This window comes from Xyrauchen texanus, chromosome 20 (genome assembly GCF_025860055.1).
Source record: "Xyrauchen texanus isolate HMW12.3.18 chromosome 20, RBS_HiC_50CHRs, whole genome shotgun sequence".
NCBI lineage: Eukaryota > Metazoa > Chordata > Actinopteri > Cypriniformes > Catostomidae > Xyrauchen > Xyrauchen texanus.
Window position 1 is genome coordinate 27,941,524 of NC_068295.1, and position 27,973 is coordinate 27,969,496.

Here is a 27,973-nt window from a genome sequence, read left to right on the forward strand (position 1 = left end):
GTGTTTGTGCTATATGTGTTATTAATTACTCTAGATCACTATGTTCAGTTTCATTATGAAAATGGAAAATAAACTAGTTACCCATTTCAAGAAAATGTATCTGACTCCACTGCTTTGTTGTGTAACACTTTTTACTTTCAACAAATTTTATAAGGCTTTTGGCACCAAGTAACATCAACAACAAGTCCAAGACGCGGCTCCAAACAGGTATAATACATAGCAGAAATAATCTTTTCTGACAAATTCTATTCTAACTGACTTTCTGACAGTTGTTATTTTCGGAAATAAACCTATTCTAATTTTCCTTTGCTTTAAGTATAAAATGAAAAGATAAACCTGTTACTACTTCCACATTACTGTTAGAATTTTTTTCAATTCTAGATTTGTATTTTCACAAGTACATCAATATTTATTTGTGTTAGGCCTTTATTATTTAAGGATAAAATCATAAACATAAAATGTGTTATACACAGGAAAACATAGTTCAAAACATAGAACAAAGGAATGCAAGAGTTTTGCTTTGTCAAAAAAGATCTGTGATGAGATGACTTAAGAGGAAATAAGATGTGTGATTGGTGAAGTAGTCACTACATTATTTTTCAGAACTTTTGACACTTAACCCTTGTGTGACCTTCGGGACATTTGCATCTTTTTAATTTTTGTTTCGCTAACGTCACACATTTTTGCCAAAGGTGTGTATTTTTGGGGGGATTTTGATCTCAGTTCCTATAATACATCTATACTACACTCTGTACACAAAATAGTTACACTCAGGACCTTCAGGACAAAAACGCCCCCATTGAAACCCTGTGTGTGTGTGTGTGTGTGTGTGTGTGTGTGCGCGTGTGTGTGTGTGAAAAATAACAGTGACATTAAGTAAAACAAACTGGCATTTAAAGGGTTAAAATCCTGAAACTGAATGAATATTTGGTAGTTATGATCAGGATTGATGTTGGTTAAAAAATCAGTCAGTTAAAGTGGAATATAATATTAATATATAATATAATTATGGTAGTTTTTTGACGTGGATATTTTTGTCCTCTAAGGACCTCTGAGTGATTTTTTTTTTTTTTTTTGACGCACAAAGGTTAAAGCTTAACTTAAACCAAACGAAGGCCAAGATCTAATCTAAAAAACATACAGAGGATGTTCAGCTGAGAGGTCAACAACAGAAACATTCATACAGAAATCATGAGATAAGGCTGTCAAGTTCAGTAAGTCATTCTGATTTTAAAGCAGCCATGATTCAGCTTATTAACAATTATAATTTGTATATACAACAGACAAAACCAAAAGTCTTTTAAATATCTTAGATGAAAGAAAGTCTTGTTGCAATTTTATAATAGAGGGTCCAGTACCAGGTAATTTAGGTGAATGCTGTACCAGCCAGGAGACGTGCAAGCGAATGTGCAGGCAACTGCCTGTCCAACAGGCAGCACTAAACTTGCGAAATAAAACAACATTAAATTAAATGGAGCACCTCAGGTATACACAGCTCAAACGGTTTTAGAACAAACTAAATAAATTACTCAAAGTGCTTACATGGATTACATAAATCCATATGAGTAGGCTACTACATGTATAAAATTGTAAAAATAAGGAATAGAAAACTCTCAACATGATCATATGTTAGTAAGAGATCTAAGAGACGAAACAGCTATATACTCTCTCTCTCTCTCTCTCTCTCTCACAGACACACACACACACACACACACATTAAATAATGTACCAAAAAATAAAGTGGCGACATTAAAAGTGAATAACAAAAATAAAAGTCGAAAAAAGGAATCCAGGGAAAAAAAATACAGCAATGAGAGAAAAGTTATTTTAAAACTTATTTAAGAGTTATTTAACTATTGCAGAGCATGGTACAAGAACATAAGCGTCCAAATATCCTCATGCTTGCAAAGAAATATGGTTTGAAAAACAAAACAAAAAATAGCTACATTTATTAAATGGCATTTAACAAATGAATCCCTCTGTAACAGACCACCGAGCTCCACCTCCACTAACAAATTAATTGATGACAATATATTCATCCAAACAGTCAATAGTATCCAGCTGCAGACCCGCAGCACCACCAGTTTCAGAACCCCAGCGCCAGAACCTGAAGTGAGGGGCGGAGCTTACATTCGAAACCGAGTAGCGCCACCTAACGTTTTGGAGAGTACTTTGCTTTTATTACAAACGAAACATCATACTTTATACGTATGTTATAATGATTCTTTAAGGTACAGTACAATAAGCACTTTAAAACATTGATCTTGTGTAATATAATTGTATATAGTTATCCGTTTCATTGTATTATGAGAGTTACTTCCTGATCATGATGGTGAAAAAAAATGCTTGAAACTTATGGGCATTTTATATAAAATATACTTTATTTCACAAGAACATGTGCAGCATGCATTTTTCTTTATGTAAAATAAAACATGTCAAAAAACTAAAAAAGAGAGAAAATTCAGCATAATTTTAAAAGAAACAATAAAAATATATACAACAAATGACCAATTCACCCCTAGGCCCATTTTATCATGACAATCCTGTATAAATTAAACTTAAAATGTATCAAATGAGGAATTCACTCTCAGGCCCATTTTGTCCTTACATTCTTGCTAAAATAACTCCATGTCATCCCTGAACACAAAATGAAATAGAAAGGGCTCTCTGGAAGCTTCTGACTGTTCCAGGAGATTGTCGCGGGCCTTTTCCTTGTGGTCTTCATTCATTCGAAATGTCTCTACAAGAGATGAAAGCACCACACAATAATCTCAACGTAAAAAAACCCCATCAACTATAAGGTAACATTAACTCACAAACAATGCATATAACAGAGGAAAGTGGACAAACACTTTAACACCTTCACAAGATGTCTTCAAAACGTCACCGCAAGGCTCATTTACAACACGCAAAAATGTTATCGAACCATCCGTAGAATTTTTTTTTTAATACAGTAAAGTAGGACAACATATTCAAGCTTCATTAAGATGATAAAGTTATGCACAAATTAAATATTTAGCAGATAAACGCTGAACTTAATATATGCGATAATTTTTCACAACATGATGTCAAAAACGTCACACAACTCACCATGCTCTCCGCCATGCTTGTCTCATTGTCAATAACTCCGCCCCTTACTTCAGGTTCTGGCGCTGGGGTTCTGAAACTGGGGTTCTGAAACTGGTGGTGCTGCGGGTCTGCAAGCTGGATATGTCTCAACACAGTGCGTCTCTCACGTCTTCTGTATCTAACGGCTGATCTGATTGGCTGAATCAAATGTCACTCAAAGTTGAGCCACATCCCGTTTTCTAAACATCAAATCTCAAAAGAAAACTGCAACAGTCTATATTGAGGAGGGGAAACGATTAAAAATCGTTTTTACCTAAATAGCAGTGATTTAATCGCCGTTTTCTATCGGAAGTTTAAGAGAGGAACGCATTTTCTGACAACTTTTTCCACAGGGATGGATGAGATGCGGCCTAGCAGCGGAGCAGCAGCGCACCTCGGCCTCGCGTCGCTCTTTCCCCAGGGATTGCAGGCTATTTACGGGGAATGCAGGCGCCTGTATCCCGATCAGGCGAACCCGCTGCAAGTCACAGCCATTGTGAAGTATTGGTAAGTATGTTCTAATCTTTAAACTTGTTATGGTCGCTTATAATGTAGACATTAAAGACTGACAGCAGAAAGCAACTAAAATAACTGAGTTGTGCCTGAAGAATAGTCTAACTTTACACTGAATAGTGATAACAAGAATAGAAAGGAGTAATGGCCTTATCTTTGTGCACACTATTATAAACAATGTTTCAATGAGCATACTGATAACTAATATGCAATTAGCAAATGTTCAGTTAAAGGTGCACTCAGTAATTATTTACCTCATTAAAAAAGTTTAACTCCTAAAGACTTGAATTGTAATTTTGTAATATGTGTAGGAAACCATGAGCACTCACATTAAAATTAAGACTTCAGTCACATCAGCAACATTATAAAAGCTGGTTTATTTTACATGGAGAGGGTCTGCACACGGGTGCTGCCATGTTAGAATTACATGACCAGCTGAATACTACTCACTTAATCTCAGTTATTTGACACTTTCAGTCATTGATAAAAGTAATCATGGCTGACTGTGAATACTACATTTCTACAATGGCATCTGAAACTGAAAACTGTTGCTGCATCCAAGCAGTGTCAGTGTAAATCCAAGATGATAAAAAGACAAAAGTTACTGAGTGCACCTTTAATGCCTCATTATTTTCTCCCATCATCCTCTTTTTAGGTTAGGGGGTCCAGATCCTCTGGACTACATTAGTATGTACAGAAACGTGGGGTGTCCTGGCCAAGACATACCAGAACATTGGCACTACGTCAGCCTTGGCCTCAGTGACTTGTATGGGGACAACAGAGTTCATGAGTAAGAACAACACTTTATGAAATTAACAGTTTAATGGCATGACAATGTTTTTAGGCAGCCTGCAGTAAGCCTGCTAGAATTTTTGTTCAATATATTATGTTAGGTGTTGCATAAAGTCATCTAATTTCACTAAACAAGACCTAGAGATGATGTAGGTTGATGGTAGCTGTAAATGTATTCTCTATAGGTTCAAAGGTCAGGAGGGCCTCAGTGGTTTTGGTTTTGAGCTCACGTTTCGCTTAAAGAGAGAAACAGGAGAAACCGCTCCCCCCACCTGGCCGGCTGAACTCATGCAAGGCTTGGCTCGATACGTCTTTCAGTCTGGTACTGCACCTTCACACCCTCTGAAAAGAGTATATACCTGTAAAACACTTACAAGCATTAACTTATGTTTTTATGTGGTTTCCTGCTTTAAAGGCATAGTTCACCAAAAATGAAAATTCTCTCATTTACTCACCCTCATGCCATCCCAGATGTGTATGACTTTCTTTATTCTGTTGAACACAAACAAAGATTTATAGAAGAATATCTCAGCTCTGTAGGTCCATACAATGCAAGTGAGTGGTGTCCAGAACTTTGAAGTTCCAAAAAGCACATAAAGGCAGCATAAAATAATCCATATGACTCCAGTGGTTTAATTAATATCTTCAGAAACAATATGACAGGTTTGGGAGAGAAACAGATCAATATTTATTCCTTTTTTTTACTATAAAATATATAGTTTTGCCCAGTAGGTGGCGATATGCACGAAGGATGTGGATCACGTAAAACAACAGAAAACACTTAGGAGAGAAGAGCGTGAAAGTGGACATTTATAGTAAAAAAGGAGTAAAATATTGATCTGTTTTTCACCCACACATGTAGTATTGCTTGTGAAGTCATTGATTAAACATCTGGAGTCAAATGGATTACTTTTATGCTGCCTTTATATGCTTTTTTGGAGTTTCAAAGTTCTGGTCACTATTAATTTGCATTGAATGGACCTACAGAGCTGAAATATTCTTCATTTATATTCAGCAGAAGAAAGAAAAGTCATAAACATCTGGGATGGCATGAGGGTGAGTAAATGATGAGAGAATTTAAAATGTTTGTGTGAACATTCCCTTTAACAGGTTCAATTGTCATTTTGACTAACTGATCTAAAAGGCTCTTTAAAAGGGTTCATTGTTTATTATTTTCCCCTGAGGTCAACTTATAATGTTTTTGTAATTTAGCTTTTTTATATATATTGATAGGGGTTTTTAGCTCCAATAATTGAACTTCAGTAATGTTTGCAAGCTTGAAATATAGCATTTGCCACTGATATCTGTTTGTGTTTGAACAGTACAGCATCTCACCTGTTACCATAATATAAGGTTGGATAGATTTTTACAGGGGAGAATTAGAGAACAAATAATACTTTTACTACCCAAATGTTGTTGTTAATTATGTTTAAATATGCACCATACATACAGTTGATCCACCTTATACTGTGGGCTTGGTTCACACAGCCAATATAATTGGCTGGTTCTGGATTTAGTTTTTTTTCAAATGCAAAACACAGAAATGGTTTGAAGTATTTTTTTTACTGTAAATAGCCACATCAACTAGTAATTTCTCATTCTTTTCCCCATTGAATCAATTAGTATCTATGTAATTGAGATTTGTTTTGCCATGCGGGTGGGCGGGGCTTTATCTATACTCTTTTACACATACTATAAATACTTTTACAAAATATATGGTAAATATTTTGTGTTTATAACTTATTTTATCAGATATAGAGTCATCAGACTGAAATTGAAGTTTGACTCCCAACATATTATCATGTAGGGTGACTAAGTTTTAATAATTTGCTCTGTAACAGAAAACACATTCTGCAGTGGGGATCACATTTCATGGCACAGCCCGTTGGACAACAGCGAATCCAGAATCCAACATATGCTACTCACGGAGGACCCACAGATGCAGCCAGTGCAGACCCCCTTTGGTCTTGTCAGCTTCCTTCAGGTTATCACAACACACCAAAAGTTTTAATAAGGTTATTCAATATAGGCTATCCTCATCAGGGCTCAACAGTAAGGATGGCCCAATGGCCCTGGACCAATATGGGCCCTTTCCCAGATACCAAAAGCGTTCAGGTAACACAGATGAAATGAGCACCTTCGATATGGTCTTTATGGAGATCTGAGATAAACTAGAGAGATCGCAAAGGAGAAAAAAATGTCTAAGAGAAGATACAGCATAACAAATTTGAAAAACAATTAAGGGAGTGCAGGGATCATACATAAGAAGGACCTAAACAAAAGCGACAGTGGACGGAGCAACAATGTTTTGAACTCGGACACAAACCACCCTGCTATCTAACAGGGACATTGAATTCACCCTGTCAGTCTCGAGATAAACACTAAATCGTTGGCGTCCTTTGCTGCTGATCTCAGTAAGTTGTTATATTTGCCAACTTTGATATTGTACTTTTCCACTGCACGTTACAGTTCAACTCGACTCTACTCGCTTTACTTTTCTGAGCTTGCTTTTCCACTGATGTTTAGTGCCGCCTCAACGTAGGTGGGATTATAGGCAGATCGTCATAGTTGCACCGCCTCTACTGCTGTGACATCTTAATTGCAACACAAAACAATAAACAATAACACAACCTCTAGCTGTTAGCTACTAGATGATTGTGCTGTGTAAAGCAGTTGTTACATGGTCATTTTACACAACTGTAACTTGGCCTGGTTGTTTTAGAATCAAGCTTTCCAGTAGCTGGTCAACTAAATAAAGTGAAGCTTTCAAGCAGATTATTGAGCTAATGTACCATCCTCCAGCCATGCTGAGTCAAGGGCACTCTCCCTCCCATTGCTCGCTGGTCTAGATAGCGTCCATTTGGTCCAACCACTTCCACTTTTCCTTGATGGTTCTGTAGTCTTTTCTTTTTTTTTTACTTTTCCCTACACTGTTGTAGGTCTGGAGGTACCCGTGTGTCAGCTGTGTGGCCAACAGCTGAGCCACTTCCTGAAAGACTTTTTAATTTCGTTCGTCGCTAACGAGAGGAACGTCTGCACCTTGTTTATTGATCACGGCGTGGCTTTGTGCACAGCCATTTCTATTTACAATTCAAAAGTTGCGTGAACAAATGGTATCGCTTTAGCTAACTTTAAAATTAGTGGGTTGATGTCCCATACAAAAAAAGTGTATTTTTGTATTTTGTACCTTATAATTCCATCATACTTTGTGATGTACATCACCTGAAGCTGTGAAAGATTAGATTGCATCTGGACTGTGAGTAATTCTTCCTCTCCTCACTCAGGTGTGAACTGCAGTGCTGCTCTCATGCGTCATAATTAGAGTTTATTGTGATCTTATGCTACTTTAAATGAGATTAAACAAATTTTCAACAATGAACATTTTTGTCAACAAACTTTTATTGTCGATGAGTTGGTAGTGACTATTCTCTCTGACCAATCAGTGAGCTGCAGGGTTTTGATGTCACATTTAGTATCGGCCCAGCTCGCTTGGAACCTCGACCGAGGTGGTACTAAAAAAGGTACCAGGTACTTATCCACAGTGGGGAAACTTCCTCATAAGCGAGTTGAGTCAAGTCGTAACATTCAGTGGAAAAGCCCCATTAGCTTTCCTTGCACTGTTTTCAGTAAGGGCATTTTTGACCAGCTACTCACTAAGTTTGGAAGCTTGCGGCTACCTGTTAAGTAAACTTAGGGATTCTAAATCAAGACTTAAACATAATATTATATGCTATGGCAAAACTCCAAATATAACATTCTGCTACACCAGTGTTAATAATGATTCCACTGTTACGGTTTACAGAATTTGGCAAGTTAAGCCATAGCTCATACAAACAATGTAATTACATTACCAGTCATCTTTAGCGTAGATGTCGTCTCTGACAGTCTTGTTAAGCAATGTAATTTCGTTGGATTGAATATTTCAGTTACACTGTATATTTAAATATGTCTTCAAAAACAAGAATTGTGACACACCATGTTTGTTTATGGGCAGGTAAAGTAGACACATAACCCATTATGTCACCGTTCAGTTCTGAATTCCGTGGAAAAGTGCGGCCGGTTTAAGAAAGGCTCCAGAATTCCCCGGCCGTGAACCAGAGGAGCACAGGCTCGGCACACGTACCATCACCATTTCGGTGGAAAAGGGATATCTAAGAGAGATTTGGGCCAGTGCTGTTTTCTCACTGCATTTGACATTCATTGATGTGTTGCTGAATTGTATGATGTTAATGCTGTTGACTGTTGGTTTACCGGTGTCACTTAGTACATTTACATGCACTTTGAAAGTTCAATTTTCTAAAAATAATTAGCCTTTTTTTTTTAAATGTAAAGAGTTTAGTCGACTAGGGCTGAAACGATTAGTTGACGTTATCGACAACATCGACAATAAAAGTTTGTTGACAAAATGTTCATTGTTGAAAATTAGTTTAATCTCATTTAAAGTAACATGAGATCACAATAAACTCTAATGATGACGCATGAGAGCAGCACTGCAGTTCACACCTGAGTGAGGAGAGGAAGAATTACTCACAGTCCAGATGCAATCTAATCTTTCACAGCTTCAGGTGATGTCCATCACAAAGTATGATGGAATTATAATGTACAAAATACAAAAATACACTTATATTTAAGATACATTCTCATAAAGCAAGTCTAAATAGCTTATGTTGTTTCTCAAGTAAGTGTATCTTGTTTTAAGGATTTTTAGACATTTTTAAATGGAAAACAAGACAAAAACACTTGATAACAGTAGGAGTTTTGCAGTGAATCTCTTTACTCGATTAAAATTATATTTTTATTTTTTAAAGTATTTCTTTTCCCTTTAATTCAGTGAATGCCATTTAGAGATATTTTTAAGATGATTTTCTCATCTTTATTGTTAGTAAGCACATTTAATCAGTCATGTATGCTTGGACAGATGACGACTGTTGCTTGATTACTACTGTGCATATAAAATGACTGATTAAAGGAATATTCCAGGTTCAATACAAGTTAAGCTCAATCGACAGCATTTGTAGCATAATATAGATTTTTTTTTTTACTCATCCCTCCTTTTAATAAAAAAAAAGCAAACATCTGGGTTACAGTGAGACGCTTACAATGGAAGTAAATGGGGATAATCCGTAAACGTTAAAGTGCTCACTATTTCAAAATTATAGCCATAAGACATTAAACAATATGCATGTTAACATGATTTTAGTGTGATAAAATTGCTTGCTAACCTTTGCTGTGTAAAGTTAGAGCCAATTTTACAACTTTTTTGCCATCACAATTTAATGTCAGCAAACCCTAAAATAACTACAAATTATGATTTAAACAACTTTACAGCTCAAATAATACATGAGTTATAACAGTTTTGTTAAACCCTCCAAAAAGTTGCCCCATTCACTTCCATTGTAAGTGCCTCACTGTAACCTTGATTTTTGCTTTTTTTTTTTTTAAGAAAAGGAGGGAGAGTCAAAATATTTTTTTGTGGTCAGCAACAAATGCTGTTGATTGAGCTCAATTTTTATTAAATCCAGAATTATATTTTAAGGTAAGGTTTTTTTCTGGATTAAAGAGCTGAATTAGTTTTTCTTGAAATGGTAGGGGCTTTAAACAACTAGGCTTCCACAGATCCAAGTGTTTTGGAAGCATCAGCTTTAATAGATTAAAAACAGCAAAAACAAATAAGGTAACATTTTGCATCACGTAACATCCATTTATTTTTAAGATTAAGATTTTTATTGATTCAAAGAAGACAAAGAAAAACAAAACCATATATACAATGAATCAACATTTAACTCCCACTACTACCCCTCCCCAATCAAGAACCCCACCCCGACCCCAAATGAACAACCCTGTGGTCTCACATAAATGCACACAAAATCTAAAAGAATCAATATCTAAACAAATAAATAAAACATATAATAATCATACAGCTCTAAAACTATACGTTTCTCTCCACGGTCTCTCTCCGAGTCCCCCAAAAACTTTAAATATCTACCCCATTTCCCATTAAATGAATCCCAGATTCCTTCTACACGACACCTCCTCGAAGGCTGCCACCCTCCTTGCACCACTTCCATCCCCTTAAAACAATCTGCCTGCCTATCATAGCACTGGCCAGGACCCAATTTTTTATGTATTTATCTCTTATGTCGATGACTGCCCCATCACCCAATATGTAGAGTTTGGGTTACAACGAAATCCAAGTGACAATCTAGAGGGGGTCCAATAGAATCTATGTAAAATCTTGAATTGCATAAATCGCACCCTTGCATCCCTAGATACAGACTTGACGTTATTTAGAATCCTAGCCCACGCTTTCTCCTCCAATATGAGATTAAAATCGTTCTCTTATAATCTCTTGATAGAAGTTATAGCTCCGTCCCCCAGACACTGAATTAACAGGGAGTAATACGATGATCCCTCATGACCTTTTCCAAAAGCAGTAATCACCATTCCCAGAGTATCTACCATTTTAGGGGGGTGAAAACTACTCCCAAAAACAATACAGAGCAGGTAGCGCAGCTGTAAATACCTAAAAAACTGGTATTTCAACACTCCACATATAGGTCAGAGTGTATTAACCTCCCTCACAATCCACTCTGACCAGCAGAAAGGACTCATTAATACATTATTTAGGGTTCAGCCATATGCTCGAGGCAACTTTAAATAAATGTCTGAATTAAACATTCTAGACACTTTTGTCCATACTGAGTGCACATGCAAGATAACTGGGTGTAACTTAACTTCTCCGGTTAGTTTAATAGAAAGGCTTTGCAATGGTGAAATGGGGGCAAGATCTTCCTGTTCAATACAAAACCAGGGAGGGGCTCTCTCAGGTGGAAGCGACCAATGAGCCAAATGTCTGAGACCAAAATCTTGGGTAGGCCTAGCCCACTTTTGTCAATCGGCCTTTACAACTTACTGAAATGTAATCTGGGATGCTTACCATTCCATAAGAAGGACTTCGCTATGCTATCAAATTGCTTGAATAAGAGAGGTGGATGTCTACAGGTAGAGACTGTAGCAGTTAGTTAAATTTTGGAATAAAATTCATTTTAATAGCATTAACCTTACCAATCATAGATAAATGTAATGAAGCCCACCTGCCCACATCGCTCAAACCTTTTTATTAAAGGGTCAAAATTAACTGTAACTAAATCACACAAATTTGCTGGGAATAAAATTCCCAAATACTTTGTAACATCCGTTTCTTGCAAAAGTCAATAAGATGGCCACCTGTCAACTTTTGTTATGAGCTTTGATGACTTGCTTATGGTAATTGGTGATTCCTGAGAAAAAGGCTGACAATGTACAATCATTTACTGGAAATTGACGGCAAATGGTGCAAAACATTACTCGCTATAAATGTATGTGTGGGTCGTTGTTAAGCACTGCTCAGTAGTTTAGCTGTTTTTATTCACACATTTAGCTGTTTTATTCACACATTTTATTTACATCCTTTCCTTTTTGACCTTGTGATCAGTTCATGAAGTGCTCATATTACGATTTACTTTCATCTGAATTTTTTCAGTAAATTTTAAATAATCCCATTCTGTTTTTGATGTTACATGTCATCATTTGCACACATGTCCTTGTTGATGAGTGTAAATAATTTTTTCCTCTCTGTACTCTTCAGATTGTGGGTGTTTGTACAGAGGAGCTGCAAGCCGCACAGCAGTGGAATGGTCAAGGCATTCTGGACCTGCTGAGAGGCGTGCACATGTGAGTAATCCCACTGCCAGCCATGAGACAGGCCAAGGACACACTCATGCTGAACTGGTGGGAAAACCACTTAATAAATAAATAATAATAATAATAATATATATATATATATATATTGTACATACACAGTACTTCACAGAAGTGAGTACACCCCTCACATTTTTGTAAATATTTGATTATATGTTGTCATGTGACAACACTGAAGTAATGACACTTTGCTACAATTTAAAGTAGTGAGTGTACAGCTTGTATAACAGTGTAAATTTGCTGTCCCCTCAAAATAACTCAACACACAGCCATTAATGTCTAAACCGCTGGCAACAAAAGTGAGTACACCCCTATGGGAAAATGTCCAAATGTTTTGTATATACCAGCTGAGAAACAAGATTTGTGTTTATGATTTAATTTTGTTCATATGGTCCCTCCTGACCAAAAACCTTTTATGGATAGGTGCAACATTGTATGTTACAGTTCAGTTCACTACAAGCAAATGTAACAATATCTGTATCATGTTATTTAGTGATGTTTCATTTTCACTATTGCTGAGCTCTCATGCGAGCTGTGAAGAAGAGAGCAGTGTACTTTGAATGCTGTTACTCTATGCAAAGTGGGTCAGGATCTTTCATGAGCTCTGAAATGCTTTGTGGTGTTCCCGTTTTTCATTAACTGACTCAAATGGGGTTTGTTTCCTCTGCTGCTTTTGTTTGCAGTGCTGGGGGTCCATGGTTAATCACTGATATGAGAAGAGGGGAAACTATATTTGACATCGATCCACACTTACAAGTAAGGCTTTCTGTAGTTTGCATGGTGTTCAACTTGTTAACAAAGCCTGGTGAATACAGCACTTGTCAGGTTTATCTTTAAGCTAAAATTTTCAAACCCTTTGAATATTTTTCACCTCTGCATCTCCAGATTTCGCCATTCTGAAGTAGGCTGGTCAGTATATACCTGACGGTAGAAATACTGTATGTAAAATGCACTGCCAGTGAACGATTTTGTTTTGCCATAAACAATTTGGGGTTGAATTTCTAGCAAAACTATGTTGTGACATGTAACATTACCCTTGACATGTGACATGTAAATACTCCTACCATGAAAAGATTTTGGTTATACTGCCCACCGCCTCACTCAGTAATGAATGAATATCAATGAAGGTGATTAAGGTCATCTTTTATAGCACATACTGTGAGGCTTTAGGAGTTATGAAGCATTGGAAAAGGTGGAATGTAATTAAGTCTGTGGTAGTTGAACTCAACACTTCCACCTTCTGTTTGTCCTCTGCCCTCTCACTCTTTGCCCTGAGACAGACACCTGTTCAGACTTGCTGATATTTGCCTGTTTTTGATTGCTCATCCCAAGCAGGAACGAGTGGATAAGGGCATCGAGACGGACGGCTCTAACCTGAGCGGTGTCAGTGCCAAGTGTGCCTGGGATGACTTGAGCCGCCCTCCCGAGGATGAGGACGACAGCAGGAGCATTTGCGTTGGGTCACAGCAGCGCAGGCTGTCTGATAAAGGTGAGGGATGATAAGGAAAAGCACAGCCCCTTATAAAAATAAGACATTAAACCCAATATGCTTTAGAGATATAAGAGACTTCCATAGCATTGGCTCAGAATTGTTTAAAGGGGTCATGACATGCCTTTTTTATTATTTAATTTAATTTGATGTTTACTTATAAAATGAGTTACGTTTTTTGCATAATAAACAGCCATTTGTAAAACATGATCATTTTACACCCTCATTCTGACCCTCTGTCAGAAACTCTTGTTTTTTTTGTGCTGCTCTCCTTTAAGATTTGTCAGTAAATGCCCACTTTTATTATTGTCTCTTTGCTCTTGACTGACCTGCACACTTTACTTGCCATCTCGCTGCTTACTGCTGCTGGGCGGGCTATGGAAGCGATTGTAGTTAAAGTAGGCATTGATGTGTTGTTATTGAGGCGGTTAGATGCAAAAATGTACCACAGTGTGACATGACATGGTAGCTTGGTTTCAACAAATTATCTTTTTGCAGTGAGGAGGAAGTTTGGATTTCCGAAACTTACTTTTGTAATTGAATGACCTCTTATATGTCAAAAGATTAAGGGAAATTTTATTCCTCATGTCATGACCCCTTTAAGGATAAATTGCTTTGTCATTGTCTCATTGGCTAATGAGTATTTGTGTGTTGTTTATACAGACACTGAACAGATTAGAGAAGCTCTGAGGAAAGGACTGGAGATTAACAGCAAGTCTGTCTTGCCTCCCATCAGTGGTCAGAGACACAGTCACGACCGGCCTCAGTAAGTCCTGCTTTTTCATGACAATCAGGACTGCAGCATGCTTATACTGGTCACGCGGATATATGGTTTACCCAATGCTAGGACCTTAAGTCTGAAAGTAGCAGGTTGAGGAGTTTGTGTCAGGACAATGCAGTGGAATTGGCAAATAGTTTTGACTTGCTTTGCCATCTGTTCTGGAGTGTGTATGGCATGGCGTTGAAATATACAGTGTTACGGTAGAAATGTGTTAAACGGTTGAGATTTTGCTTTACTGTTTATACCATTGTAGATAAGTTTGCCTGGCTATCAGTGGGCAGGACTGCTTTACATAATTTACGTATTTCACGTGCAGGGGCGTAATGCACCTAATGTTTTTGTGGGGGCACCAGGGTCAACCAAATCCAACTCACCACCGCCATTTATGCTAAGTTCATATTACCGCAACAAGCAGTATAAATCACAGGAAATGGTATAAAACACCTGTTTTAATCAGTAATTGTATCAGTAATAGTTGGATTCAATTGCAGTTTTACATCTTCAGATAGTTTTACATCGATTTCTTGTGCTCTTGCCACTTCTTTTGTGCTCATATTTTCCATACATTTACACAAGGTGCAAAATGTGTCTTAGGCTTCAGATCACTCTCTATTGAACTATCTCTAAAGGTGAACATGTATCCTTCCCCTGAATGAGGTGATTACTGTAAATGTAGTTTTCCATGTTCAGTGTAAGTTATAGATAATCAACTTACTAAAAGAAAATTTGTGTTTCTCTTAAAAACATCATGCAAACCTAGTAGATTTTGACACTTAAAAGCACTAAAGAAATATTAGTTATTTTTAACATATATCTATTACCATTACATTATAAAATGAATTAACTTTTTCAAAAAAAAATTTTTTATAATCGCAATCCTTACGATTTCACTGTGAGAGTGTGTTGGTCAAAGCCCTGTATAATTAGGTTGGAGTAATTTCCACAAGACACCAATCCGACACGTTTCTTAGACACTGAGCACAGCCCTTCAATAGGATAAAAAAAAACATAAAAAAAATAAGTACGCTTAATAACTATAACATTTGTTTGCATCAAAATCCGAGCAGAAATGTCTGATAGTAAAATATTGTTGTGGTGCTTTGGTTTAGCGATGTTTTTCACCCTTAGATGCATGCTATAATGTAAAGTAGCGAGTGTACAGCTTGTATAACAGTGTAATTTTGTTGTCCCCTCAAAATAACTTGACACACAGCCATTAATGTCTAAACCGCTGGCAACAAAAGTGAGTACACCCCTAAGTGAAAATGTCCAAATTGGGCCCAATTAGCCATTTTCCCTCCCCGGTGTCATGTGACTCGTTAGTGTTACAAGGTCTCAGGTGTGAATGGGGAGCAGGTGTGTTAAATTTGATGTCATCGCTCTTACACTCCCTCATACTGGTCACTGGAAGTTCAACATGGCACCTCATGGCAAAGAACTCTCTGAGGATCTGAAAAAAAGAATAGTTGCTCTACATAAAAAGATGGCCCAGGTTATAAGAAGATTGCCAAGACCCTGACACTGAGCTGCAGCACGGTGGCCAAGACCATACAGCGGTTTAACAGGACAGGTTCCACTCAGAACAGGCCTCGCCATGGTCGACCAAAGAAGTTGAGTGCACGTGCTCTGCGTCATATCCAGAGGTTGTCTTTGGGAAATAGACAACATACAAATAGTATAAGTGCTGCCGCAGGGCAGTATTCCAGCATGATAACGACCCCAAGTACACCTCCAAGACAACCACTGCCTTGCTAAAGAAGGTGAAGGTGATGGACTGGCCAAGCATGTCTCCAGACCTAAACCCTATTGAGCATCTGTGGGGCATACTCAAACGGAAGGTGGAGGAGCAGAAGGACTCTAACATCCACCAGTTCCGTGATGTTGTCATGGAGGAGTGGAAGAGGACTCCAGTGGCAACCTGTGAAGCTCTGGTGAACTCCATGCCCAAGAGGGTTAAAGCAGTGCTGGAAAATAATGGTGGCCACACAAAATATTGACACTTTGGGCCAAATTTGGACATTTTCACATAAGGGTGTACTCACTTTTGTTGCCAGCGGTTTAGACATTAGTGGCTGTGTGTTGAGTTATTTTGAGGGGACAACAAAATTACACTGTTATACAAGCTGTACACTCACTACTTTACATTGTAGCAAAGTGTCATTTCTTCAGTGTTGTCACATCAAAATATATAATCAAATATTTACAAAAATGTGAGTTGTGTACTCACTTTTGTTAGATACTGTAAATAGGGCCAATGTATCTGTTCACTGTGTACTTGTTTTTGTCGATTTTGTGATAATGTCCAAGTCTGCTTTTCATCATTATTTTTAAGTTACAATTATTATTAAGTTAAATTATTAAAAAAAACTATCATATCATTATAAAACAGGACCAAATTTGTGTTATATTTTCTCAACCTGCTTGCGGATTAGCTATGTGGGCCTTTATTTTGGCAGAAGCTTTTATTTTGGTGGTAACCTGCAAACTTATCATCATCACTTTGGGTATTCTTGAAGAATTACAAAAACTTTTTAAATTTTTGGTGTTTATGGTGACTAGATTCACAAATTTGGACTGTCACCTGCACTGCATTGATGTGTCCTGTGTGCGATACCTGTGGCTTGTCCTACCCGCAAAGTGATAAATCTGCACACATGACGTAAACTCAGCGAGCAGTGCTTGCAGACAATTAATTTATTTAAACTGCAGCCTTTGCAGTTTCATAATCGTACGACATCATATTGCAATTTAGATTTTATTTTGATTAATTGTTCAGCCCTAGTTATACGCAGTAGGGCTGAAACGATTAGTCGACGTTATCTACAACGTCGACAATAAAAAAAATTGTCAGCAAAAATTTCCGTTGTCGAATAGTCCTTTGATCTCATTTAACATAACATGAGATCACATTAAAGGGGGCCATGAAATGAAAAAAATCTAAATGTCTTTGATATTTTCACATATAAGAGGTTACTCTACAATAAAAACATATCGCAAGTTTCATAGCTCAAAGTTAACCCCATTTTTAATTATGAATATTTGTTTTCCACCCTTCTGAAATGCCAGGATTTGAGATCACCCCAATCGTGACATCAGCATTATCTTGTACACGCCCTCTAACATGTGTACAGCCGTAGCTAAAAAGATTGGCAGAGACATAAATTTATTTTTTCGCAAGGTTTTATGCTTCAGTTGTTGTGGTGTTGATTCACATTGTTTCTAGATTATTGTGCAGAGTGATCAGATGCATTTTAGATAATTGCAAAAAGCTTCATTGGCCAAAAAAATTTACTTTATCACAAAAAACGAAATTTCACTGTTTTTTGGCCCTGGCACAAAATGACCAGCTAACATCATTTCACTAATCATATCAGCAGCACCTGGGAAAATGTGAACGAGTACTAGTCAGGTGAAATCACTCAATCATTCTGATTGTATTATAAGAGCAGACTGATTGCTATAAAAGGAGGGAAGAAGTGCTTCCAATCATTGTGTTCTTGTTAGCAATGGTTACCTCTAAAGAAAGACATGTAGCCATCATCACTTTGTATCAAAATGGCCTCACATGCAAGGAAATTGCTGCAAAGAATATTGCACCTGAAAGAACCATTTACCGGATCATCAAAACTTCAAGGAGAGGGGTTCAACTGCAGTGAAGAAGGCTTCAGGACGTCCCAGAGTGTCCAGCAAGCACCAGGACCGTCTCCTCCTGAGGAGTCAGCTACGGAATCGTGTCACCACCAGTGCAGAGCTTGCTCAGTATTGGCAGCAGGTTGGTGTGAGTGCATCTGCACGCACAGTGAGGCGAAGACTTTTGGACAATGGCCTGGTGTCAAGAAGGGCAGAAAAGAAGCCACTTCTCTCCAAGAAAAACATCAAGGACAGACTGAATTTCTGCAGGAAGTACAAGGATTGTACAGCAGAAGACTGGTGCAAAGTTATTTTCTCTGATGAAGCCCCCTTCCGACTGTTTGGGACATCTGGAAAATCGATAGTCCGGAGAAGAAAAGGTGAACGCTACCATGAGTCCTGTGTTGTGCCAACAGTGAAGCATCCTGAGATCATCCATGTGTGGGGTTGCTAAAAACTACGTACATTTTCTTTAGCATCTGTACCGCAGAAGAAATTTTTTTTTATTTGAGAATGTTGAATATAATGTTAAAAATGCAAGTATTTTAAAGCATTTAAAAAAAAGATGCAATCACCTGTGAAGCAGCATATAAGATATTTAGACTTGCTTTTAGAAAATAGATCTTGAATATAAGTATATTTTGTCTTTATTGCACTTGAATAACCAAGTGAAAAAATACATTTATATACAAAATACTCTTATATCGTCACCTTCCTAAAATAATGTCCTAATTAATTTTTTGACAAAAATGATTTTTTTGCCTAAATCATCTCATGATATTTGGTTCAGTTTGTGTTTTTTGAAAAACCTGAAAAAATGACTTGGAACATTATTTTAGGAAGGTGACAATATTTCAGATCCATTCTCTATGATTTTGTCCTCTTTATTGTTAGTAAGCATGTTTAATAAAACCTATTATTCACAAGCTGAATAATAGGTTAAGGGCTAATTAATAATCGCATAATTGCAAAAATCGCATAATAGTCGAATAATTTTTCTAATTATCATTCGATTAATCAATTATCAAAATAACAGTTAGTTTCAGCCCTAATATGCAGTAAGCTTTTTTGGTCATTCTGCCCTCCCCTATTTAGTACACTGTGAGAAGACTTTTTTTTTTTTTTTAAACCGGCCTGACACATTTTGGTGCCAAATGGAATGGATTTCATGAGCTTTTGGATGGTTCACAATTTTTTTGAGAGAACGTTTAGACAGCCTAATATGTGGGTAATTGCCTGAAGTTATTCTTACAGCCGGTCCCTTCAATCTTTGTACTCATGAGTGCTGACACTTGCCAGCTGGCCTGCTTTTGTACAGCAGTTTTACTTGCTCATAAAATTTTGTTAAAGTTTGCATAGTGTGCCAACAGAAATGCGCACTTGAATAGGATGCTGTATTCTATACCATTCTTACAATTAGGATTACATTGCCAAAAATTCATTATACACTGTAAGAAAAAGTTAGAGATTATAAAATTCTTTATAATAATTTAAGCATTACAACAATTTAGCAGATACGTCTTTGTAATTAGGACACTGATGGTAGCAGTTAGCTGGGTTAGTTGACTGTTGTTGACTCCATTCTCATCTACTTAAATGCTGTGCAGTCCTGCTCATCTCAGTGCATGGTTTGTCTGGGATGATCTTACTATCCTGTTGTTTGCACCCCCTTGCTCTGCTCACAGCCCTCCCCCAGGAAGTACTCATGTTGTGTCCGCTTGGAGCCTGGAGAGGGCTTCAGACATACAGCCTGGAACACTGTCTGGTGCACTTAATTGTGTTACCTAAACCAAAACTATCAAGATGATTGGAGAAAAAAAACTAAGAAACAAACATTAATGCCATATACATGCATATTAATAGATTGTGCTCACTTGAAATAATGGTTATATTCTGTAGAAAGTCTGTTTCATCTAGCTATAAGCACTAGTTCTTGTTGTTATGTCTCCCCTGATAATAACATAAATGTTTTCCCCCCTGGTGCAATATTTTTTATTATAAAGCTTGAAGAGGATAGATTTATTCAGATTTTGTTTCAAAAATGAAAATGACAACTCTAAACTAACCCCCGTTTTCATTTTAATTTGCATCTGCATTTTCAAAATAGCCCAGCTAGAAAATCTGGCAACACTGTGTCTGGTTTGTGTATAGCTATGCTTCTCGCATGACTGCGCAGAGGAGACTGCGGATGTCAAGAATGATTTGAAAAAAGGACTTCAATTTTGGTTTATTTCTCACCCAAAGCGATTGAATAGCTTCAGAAGACATAAAAACACTTGAGTCATATGTCTTACTTTTATGCTGCCTTTATGTCCTTTTCTGAGCTTAAACCATTTTTACCCCATTGACTTGCATTGTATCGACCAAAACACATCATACATGCTTCAACAAAGAACAAAGAAAGTCATACAAGTTTGAGAAAATGTGAGGGTGAGTAAATGATGAGAGAATTATAATTTTTGGGTGAACTTTCCCTTTAAGAGACATGAAGTTTCAGCCTTTGGAAGAGCCGAAGGGGGCTCAGTTGGTTATGCATTCGGTACCATTTTGTATCACTCGGGAATTAAATGTCTGTAATTAGTTTATTGGTCAGTTGTTAATCATCTGTTTAGTGATTACTGACATCTGTTTTGGTTGAAAGGAACCACTATGCAAAAGGTGCATTTGTCCAACATTTATTGTAAAAATGGCCTTTTAATAGCCACTAAATTATTAGACTCTCAAAAATATAAGATGCATTTAAAGGAGTTGAAAACTCTTTTGAAAGTTTACTTTTTAATTTTTTTATTAAATAATTCTGTTCTAAATTGCTTTTGAAAGAGAGAAAATGGATTTGCCTGTTGGCAGTAGTGATAAATGCATTAATTCACTTCGCTGTGGTACAAATCTGCCCCTAATTTCTCCATAGACAATCAGTTGGACATTTGCAGACCCAGCAGAACTCAAGGTAAGAGCCAACCAAGAGAGAAACTAAATCTATTTCTTCCGCCTAATGAGCTATGGAGACCGTTATTCTTTATTCCACTTTGAAAATCGGTGCATTGTGCAATGTTTTGCTCAACAATTGCCCTGCAGTATGATACCCGTTTTATCACTCAAATCTACAGTGGCCCATAAAAGTATCTGGACATTGAAGCCACAAATATGAATGTATGTATTTTATTTCATAACAAAATATCAAAGTACAAAACAAAGTATTTTAATGAAAGATGGCCCACTTTTGAAGCATCACAAAAACATGTTTTTAAATTCTAAAACATTTTATATAAAAATAGACAATATAACAATACATACAATAGCAAGATAAAGTATGTGAACCCTTTGGAACTGGCTGGTTTTCTGTATTAATTAGTCATAAAATGTGATATTATCTTCAGCGAAGTCACAAGTATAGACAAACAACAATGAGCTAAAGCTAACAACAGATAAACATTATAATCTTTCATGTCTTTATTGAACATGTCCTATTAAACATTCACAGTGCTGTGGAAAAAGTAAGTGAACCCTTGGATGTAATAATTGGTCTGTCCTCCTCTGGCAGCAATAATCTCAACCAAGCATTTCTGGTTCAGAAGGAAATTTTGACTACTCTTCATTACAGAACTACTTCAGTTCAGCCATAATCTTAGGATGTCTGGTTTGAACCACTCTCTTGAGGGCAATCCACAGCATCTCTATTAGGTTAAGGTCTGGGCTCTGACTGGACTCCAAAAGGTGGATTTTCTTTTTTTAAGCCATTCTGTAGTGGATTTACTTTGATGTTTAGGGTAATTGTCCTGTTGCATCACCCAACTTCTACTGAGCTTCAGCTGTCACACTGCCAACCTTACATTATCCTGTAGGATATCTTGAAAAACTTGGGAACCAAATCATAATGCTCTCTTCACCTTACTTCACCGTTGGTATGATGTTTTAACGTTGGTCTTTGGCAAACTTCAGCCGCGCACCAACATTTTTGTTGGAAGGCAGCGGCTTCCTTCTTTCAAGTCTTAAGGTGTCACTCTAGGGTTCTTTTTTCCTTCATTGAGCATTCTGCTAGGGAGAGTAGTCACAATACTAAATCGTCTCCATTTATAGACAATTTGTATAACTGTGGACAGAGTAATATCTAAGCTCTTCGAGATAACTTTAACCCTTTCCATCTTCATGCAAAGCAACAATTCTTGATCAAAGTCTTCTGAGATATATTTTGTGAGGCATGGTCCACGTCAGTAGATCCTTTTTGTGAATATAAAGCTAAAAATGTTTGAGTGCCTTTAACCCTTTCACTTTTTTTGGGGGAAATTCCAACACACATTAAAGAACTCATGCTGGGGGTCCGTCAGTACAGGAGAAACTCACGTGCGAAAAGGTTAAAGTCAAAGTAGCTCTAACCCACACCTCCAGTCTCGTTTCATTAATTGGATACCAGATTTGCCAACTCCTGACTCTAACTTTTGTTGACGTCATATGCCTTGGGGTTCACATACTTTTTCCAACCTACACTGTGAAAGTTTGAATGATGTATTCAATAGAGCTGTTTGAAAAAAATATTTTCAGCAATGCATCGCGATTCATAGTTCAGTGTAAATCATGGCAGAGCAGTGGTGCATGCCAAAGACAGATGTAGAAACAAAAACGTGAGTTAAGTGCATACACTAAAGTCAAGTGCACAAACATGACTGTTTGCAGACCAGCTGTATGAAACATGACCATTGGTGCCCGAATGAAACTACGACCCTGAAATTCTTTCACAAACACACGCACATAGTAACGGGAGAGTTTATTTGTGATAAGAAGCCAACAAATAACATGAAAGATGAGCTTGCACCCATAATTGCACTGATTTGCACACAACGGGGGAAGACACAGAAGAAAATAAAGATGAGGTTCAGGAGATGTTGGTGATGTTTTCATTTAGTTATTTATTTTCTTCCTTTCTCTACTCTTGTGCGCTCCATTTCATTGGCTTTTGTCATTGCCGGTCACTCGTTTGTCAGGTCAGTGCACACACCTGATGATAAAGGTTTTATCTTTTACTCGCAGAGCAAACCGATAGAACCGTGCATATGGGATGCTTGATACATTTCTGAAGCATCAACTGCTATTTAAACCGCTTTACTATCACCTGTGCAGGTGAGAAGCTGACAGCTGCACTCTCACAGTAGCAGATTTATCTTTCATCTTGGACCAGCAACTTCCATTTGTGCTTAAAAATGAAAATGAATAGTATAGCATAGATTAATTTGAAATAATAATTCAATACTATTAAATGATTTACAATGCTTAAACAAAAATAAAAACAAGAATATAATCAGTTGAAGTAATGGTATTCAGTGAGTTTTGATGGAGAACCAATATAATTTTTTTGTGCTTTTAAGAAATTTTTACAAGGTTCTAAAGAAAGAAACTGAAAAACTGAGATAATCTTTTAAACTTTAGAACCGTTTATTTTATCTTGTGGATGCTCCATGTTTTGCTTTCATACTGAATGTAAAGGGTCAGTTTATGTAATGTTGTAAGGACTCCTTCTGATTTTTAAAACAGCTGTTAAATAAAAATCTGAAAGGGAGAAAATTTAGAGTAAAAAAATTATTTTGAAGAAACTGATAAAAGAAAGTTATTGAAGGACAAGATGCATCGTGATGCATTGAAAATCGTTTTATAATCGAATCGTTACACTTTGAATCGTAATCGAATTGAATCATGAAGCCAGTGAAGATTCACACCTCTAATATTCAATATGTACAAGAACAATATAGTAATTGTTGTGTTATAAGTTAAAAAAGATTGTGATTGTTCATTAATGTAACTTGAAGATCAAACCAGATTTTAAGACAGATTTATACATAAATGCAGGTAATTCCAAAGGATTCACATATTTTTTTCTTGCCACTGTAGATATATTGTTCAAAATAAGTTTTTGGACACTTTCTGGTTGGTTGAACGTGTTAATGTGATAAACTACACCTGTGGTTTCTCTACTAGGACACTTGTGTGTACTTGAGGGTAAATGACTTCATAACAGTTATTAAAAAGGACCTTGGAACCAGTTGGTTAAAAGTAATGGTAAAAAAGGCTAATAAACTTGAAGTTAATTTACATTTTAAGTGGGGCTTTTTGTGACAACTGTATATTTTCAAATGGATTTGTTAGTTTGTCTTGCCCACTCACCATGAATTGTCCCCTCCCTCCCCTTATTCTGTTTCTCCATCTTTCCCTACTTCCCCCTTTACATCCTAGAAGTCGTAAGGACAGTCTGGAGAGTGAGAGCTCGGCTGCTATTGTCCCTCATGAGCTGGTGCGAACACGACAGCTAGAAAGTGTGCAACTTAAGTTCAACCAGGAGTCTGGAACTCTACTCCCACTGTGCCTCAGGTAGTGCACACAAACAATTTCTCCAGTCACAATAGTCCAGTCTATTGGGGCATGAGTCCGCAGAATGGAAACTAATTTCATAATAATAGTGGAGTATGACTTGGTGAAGCCCAAAAGTTGATATTTGGCTCTACAGAAGCTAGAGGGGAAAATATACTGTACTTTTGTTCTGATTTGCACTTGATTCAATATTACAAATAAGCCAAGCTCATTGAAAGTCAAAAGCTCAGAAGTTGCTGGCACTAAAAGGAAGGGACATGAATCTCAGTTTTATGTAATCTATTTGTTTGAACAGAATCTGAGACAAGGCTCACAGAGGGGCCTTTGTTTAAATCCAAGTGAACATCGGGTTGCTTTGATGTGTCTTGCTGTCTTTACAAGTTATGGCACCTATCAGTGTCTATGTCAGTGATTCATTAATTTTTCTTCTTATCTCATAGAGGCCGGCTACTTCATGGCAGACATTTCACATATAAAAGCATTAATGGAGATACAGCAATCACCTTTGTATCAACTGGGGTTGAAGGAGCATTTGCCACAGAAGAGCATCCATATGCAGCACATGGCCCATGGCTACAGGTAAAAAGACACGTGCTACTTTTACATCCCTTAGAATTCATTGCCATCCTACATGTGTGACTTTGTTCTCTTCAATTCATTGCCATCCTACATGTGTGACTTTGTATCTCTTCAATTCAGATATTACTTACTGAGGAATTTGTAGAGCAAATGCTAGCTGACATCCAGGATTTAAGCTCCTGTGAAGTAAGGCTTTGCCCTCTCATTTAAGTTCTTCTTGTTCAGTTTGCTGCAAATTAACACATTTCAATTTGAATTTGAAAAGTTTTAAAATACTGAGTTTCTCTAACCCTCTTTCTCAGTCTAAGCTGCCGAAGGAGTACAGCTGGCCTGACAAGAAGCTCAAGATCTCTGTCCTGCCAGACACCGTGTTTGACAGCCCATTGCAATAAGACTGGTATCTTGCTTTCTCTTACTACAAACCCACATCTCTAGAAAGGACTCCAGGGCTCTTGTCAAACTCATGTGCCTATAGAAACAGAGGGAAAGCCTGAAGGAAACAGACATTCAGACACTTCCCCTCTTCCCAGAGAGCATTGTTAGATGGTGGGACAAGACCCAGAACATTTATTTTTAATCTATAGCATTAAGGTTTACATTGTACCACTTGTCTTTGAGTTTGTGAATTCACATTTAAGAAATCTTTTCTAAGTCATGGCAGGTTGATATCTTTTCTGGTCTCCGTCATTTCAAGTTTCGAAAGACTAAAAGGTCTTTATCTTAATAATATAGCAGCACGAAACAATGTGCAAGCACTGGTACCTTCATTCACCACGGAATGGACGTGTTTGAGAGAATATTTGCTCCTCTGAATCCTGCTTCTAATGTGAAGGAAAGCACACAAAGGAATAAGCCTTTGTGAATCATTTTTATCTAAAAATTGTTGTTACGGCTTAGTATAAAATACAGTAGCACCTATTTTATGCTGATGATCGATGGTAAGGTCTCTTCGTTTAATTTGACAAACAGTAGGTGGTCAGTCAGTTCACCTACACAATGCCAAAGCATGTACAGCACGTCTAATGTAAAGATAAGAAGTAGGAAACTTTTCCATGATATTTGTTTGGTTTGATTTCATTTTTGTTAACCATTTTATATGTATTGGATTGTCATTTCCTTTAGACTTTACCATTGCATTCCAAGCCTTTTTGTAGGAAAGAAAACTAACTGATTCTTGGACAGCAGTCCATTTTCACAGAACGTGCATTTGTTATTTTTGATACAGGTGCTCAATAATATAGGTCAAAATGTAAAAAAGAACATTTATTAGTGCTTTTTAAAAGATGAATTTAATTAGTGAACTGGCTTTTTTTTTTTATTCTGGAGAATCACTACACTGCCTGTGGTTTTGTTACTCTTAAGTGCATTAAAGTTATTTACATAATTTGGGGTATTTGTGCTCTTTCACTACAAAACCTTAAAAAAATATACTTTTGCATCCTTGTTGTATTTACCTTAGGGCACATAATGCCATGTTCCTTTTCTCTTTCTTTGCAAATAATTTGTTCATTTCACATTAAATTATAGATTGTTCCCAAAAAGCAATTAAAGCCAGTACCTTTGAGTACCTAAAATGCCAACATTAAATGTGCCTGACCGGTGGGTTTGGCCTACTTTTGTGTTTTTCCAGCCCTGAATTCTGTTTAACAGGTAAAGGAAATGTGGAATCAAGATTTTTGTGTCAAAAAGCCATAGTTTTAGCTGTTTGCTATTTACACATTTTTGTATGTCATGTGAGTAATGGCTTGCACTCACACATGCTGCTGATTTGCTGTTGGGTTCATTTCAGGTTGTGCTGCACCATTCTTCACTTTGCCTCTTAGCAAAGGTGAAATAATACAGCATCCTTTCAAAAATAAATGTAGCCACTCTTCCCCACCATTTCCTCTGAACTAGCTCACATTTTACTCATCATTTGAACTAGAATATCAATCCAATTTCATCATCTTTATTAGCACAGCATGACTGGGTGGGACAAGTTTCTGAACACTGAAAAGACATCATTGATGTGTATTTGGGCAGTTATTTTCCTAATGTATGCTATCTGTCAGTAAGTTACAAAAGTTCATAATGAGGTTTTAGCTGCAATAAAAGGTGAATTGAGACTGGGGAGGAATGGGAGTTCTAATATTTTTTTTAGTACTCTGTAATACTTTTTTTTTTTTTCAATTTACACATTTATTCCAACTAATGAAACAGAAAAACAAAAGCTAAAGTACACACACACAAAGCTCGGTGCTCCAGCCGACCCCTAAGAATGATCTGTCTGATGATCATAACCTTGGCTAGAACCCAATTGCTTATGTTTTTATATCCTATATTAATGACCACCCCTTCGCCTAGAATACAGAGTCTGGGGCAAAATGGAATTTTAGTGCCCAATACGTCACATATAAAACTCTGAAGCCTCAACCAAAATTCTTGGATCTTAACACACCACCAAAAAACATGGGTTGTGTCCCCATTTTCTGATTGGCATTGTCAGCAGGTGGGTGTGTCTTTAAGACCAAGCCTTTACAATCTAGAGGGGGTCCAGTAGAATCAGTGTAAAATACTAAATTGCATTAGGCGCACCCTTGCATCTTTAGACGTAGACTTGATGTTTTTTAGAATCCTAGCCCACACGCCCTCCTCCTATACCAAGTTTAAGTCTTTCTCCCATAGTCTCTTGACAGAAGTTAAAGTTCCGTCCCCCAGACTGAATTAACAGGGAGTAATACACTGATCCCTCATGCCCTTTTCCAAAAGCAGTAATCACCATTCCCAGAGTATCTGCCGCTTTAGGGGGGTGTATGCTACTCCTAAAAATAGTACAGAGCAGGTGGTGCAGCTGTAAATACCTAAAGAACTGAGATCTGGGAATACCAAAATGTTGAACCAAATTTTCAAAAGATCTCATCACTCCTCTTTCATATAGGTCACTGAGTGTATTATACTTTATTCTGATTTGCCGATTGTGGCATACTGTGCTCAAATATTTTTGT

General features: G+C 37.1%; 1 protein-coding gene across 4 annotated transcripts; it reads left to right on the forward strand.

Moving 5' to 3' along the window:
• Positions 1 to 3,287: 3,287 nt before the first annotated feature.
• Positions 3,288 to 26,689, forward strand: LOC127661099 (suppressor of fused homolog). Of its 4 annotated transcripts, none has more exons than XM_052151663.1 (13): positions 3,288 to 3,615; positions 4,277 to 4,411; positions 4,599 to 4,735; positions 6,255 to 6,397; positions 12,041 to 12,126; positions 12,837 to 12,909; positions 13,489 to 13,642; positions 14,306 to 14,408; positions 20,962 to 21,000; positions 24,276 to 24,410; positions 24,851 to 24,989; positions 25,110 to 25,175; positions 25,292 to 26,689. In XM_052151663.1, exons 1-13 carry the CDS (start codon positions 3,464 to 3,466, stop codon positions 25,379 to 25,381), a joined length of 1,452 nt encoding a protein of 483 aa, XP_052007623.1. In that variant the 5' UTR covers positions 3,288 to 3,463; the 3' UTR covers positions 25,382 to 26,689. The 4 variants fall into 4 exon arrangements, with proteins under 4 accessions (XP_052007623.1, XP_052007622.1, XP_052007626.1 ...); XM_052151662.1 differs by having other exon boundaries at positions 3,290 to 3,615; positions 13,486 to 13,642; positions 25,292 to 26,686; XM_052151666.1 differs by lacking the exon at positions 20,962 to 21,000 and having other exon boundaries at positions 3,291 to 3,615; positions 25,292 to 26,686.
• The last annotated feature ends 1,284 nt before the right edge of the window (positions 26,690 to 27,973 follow it).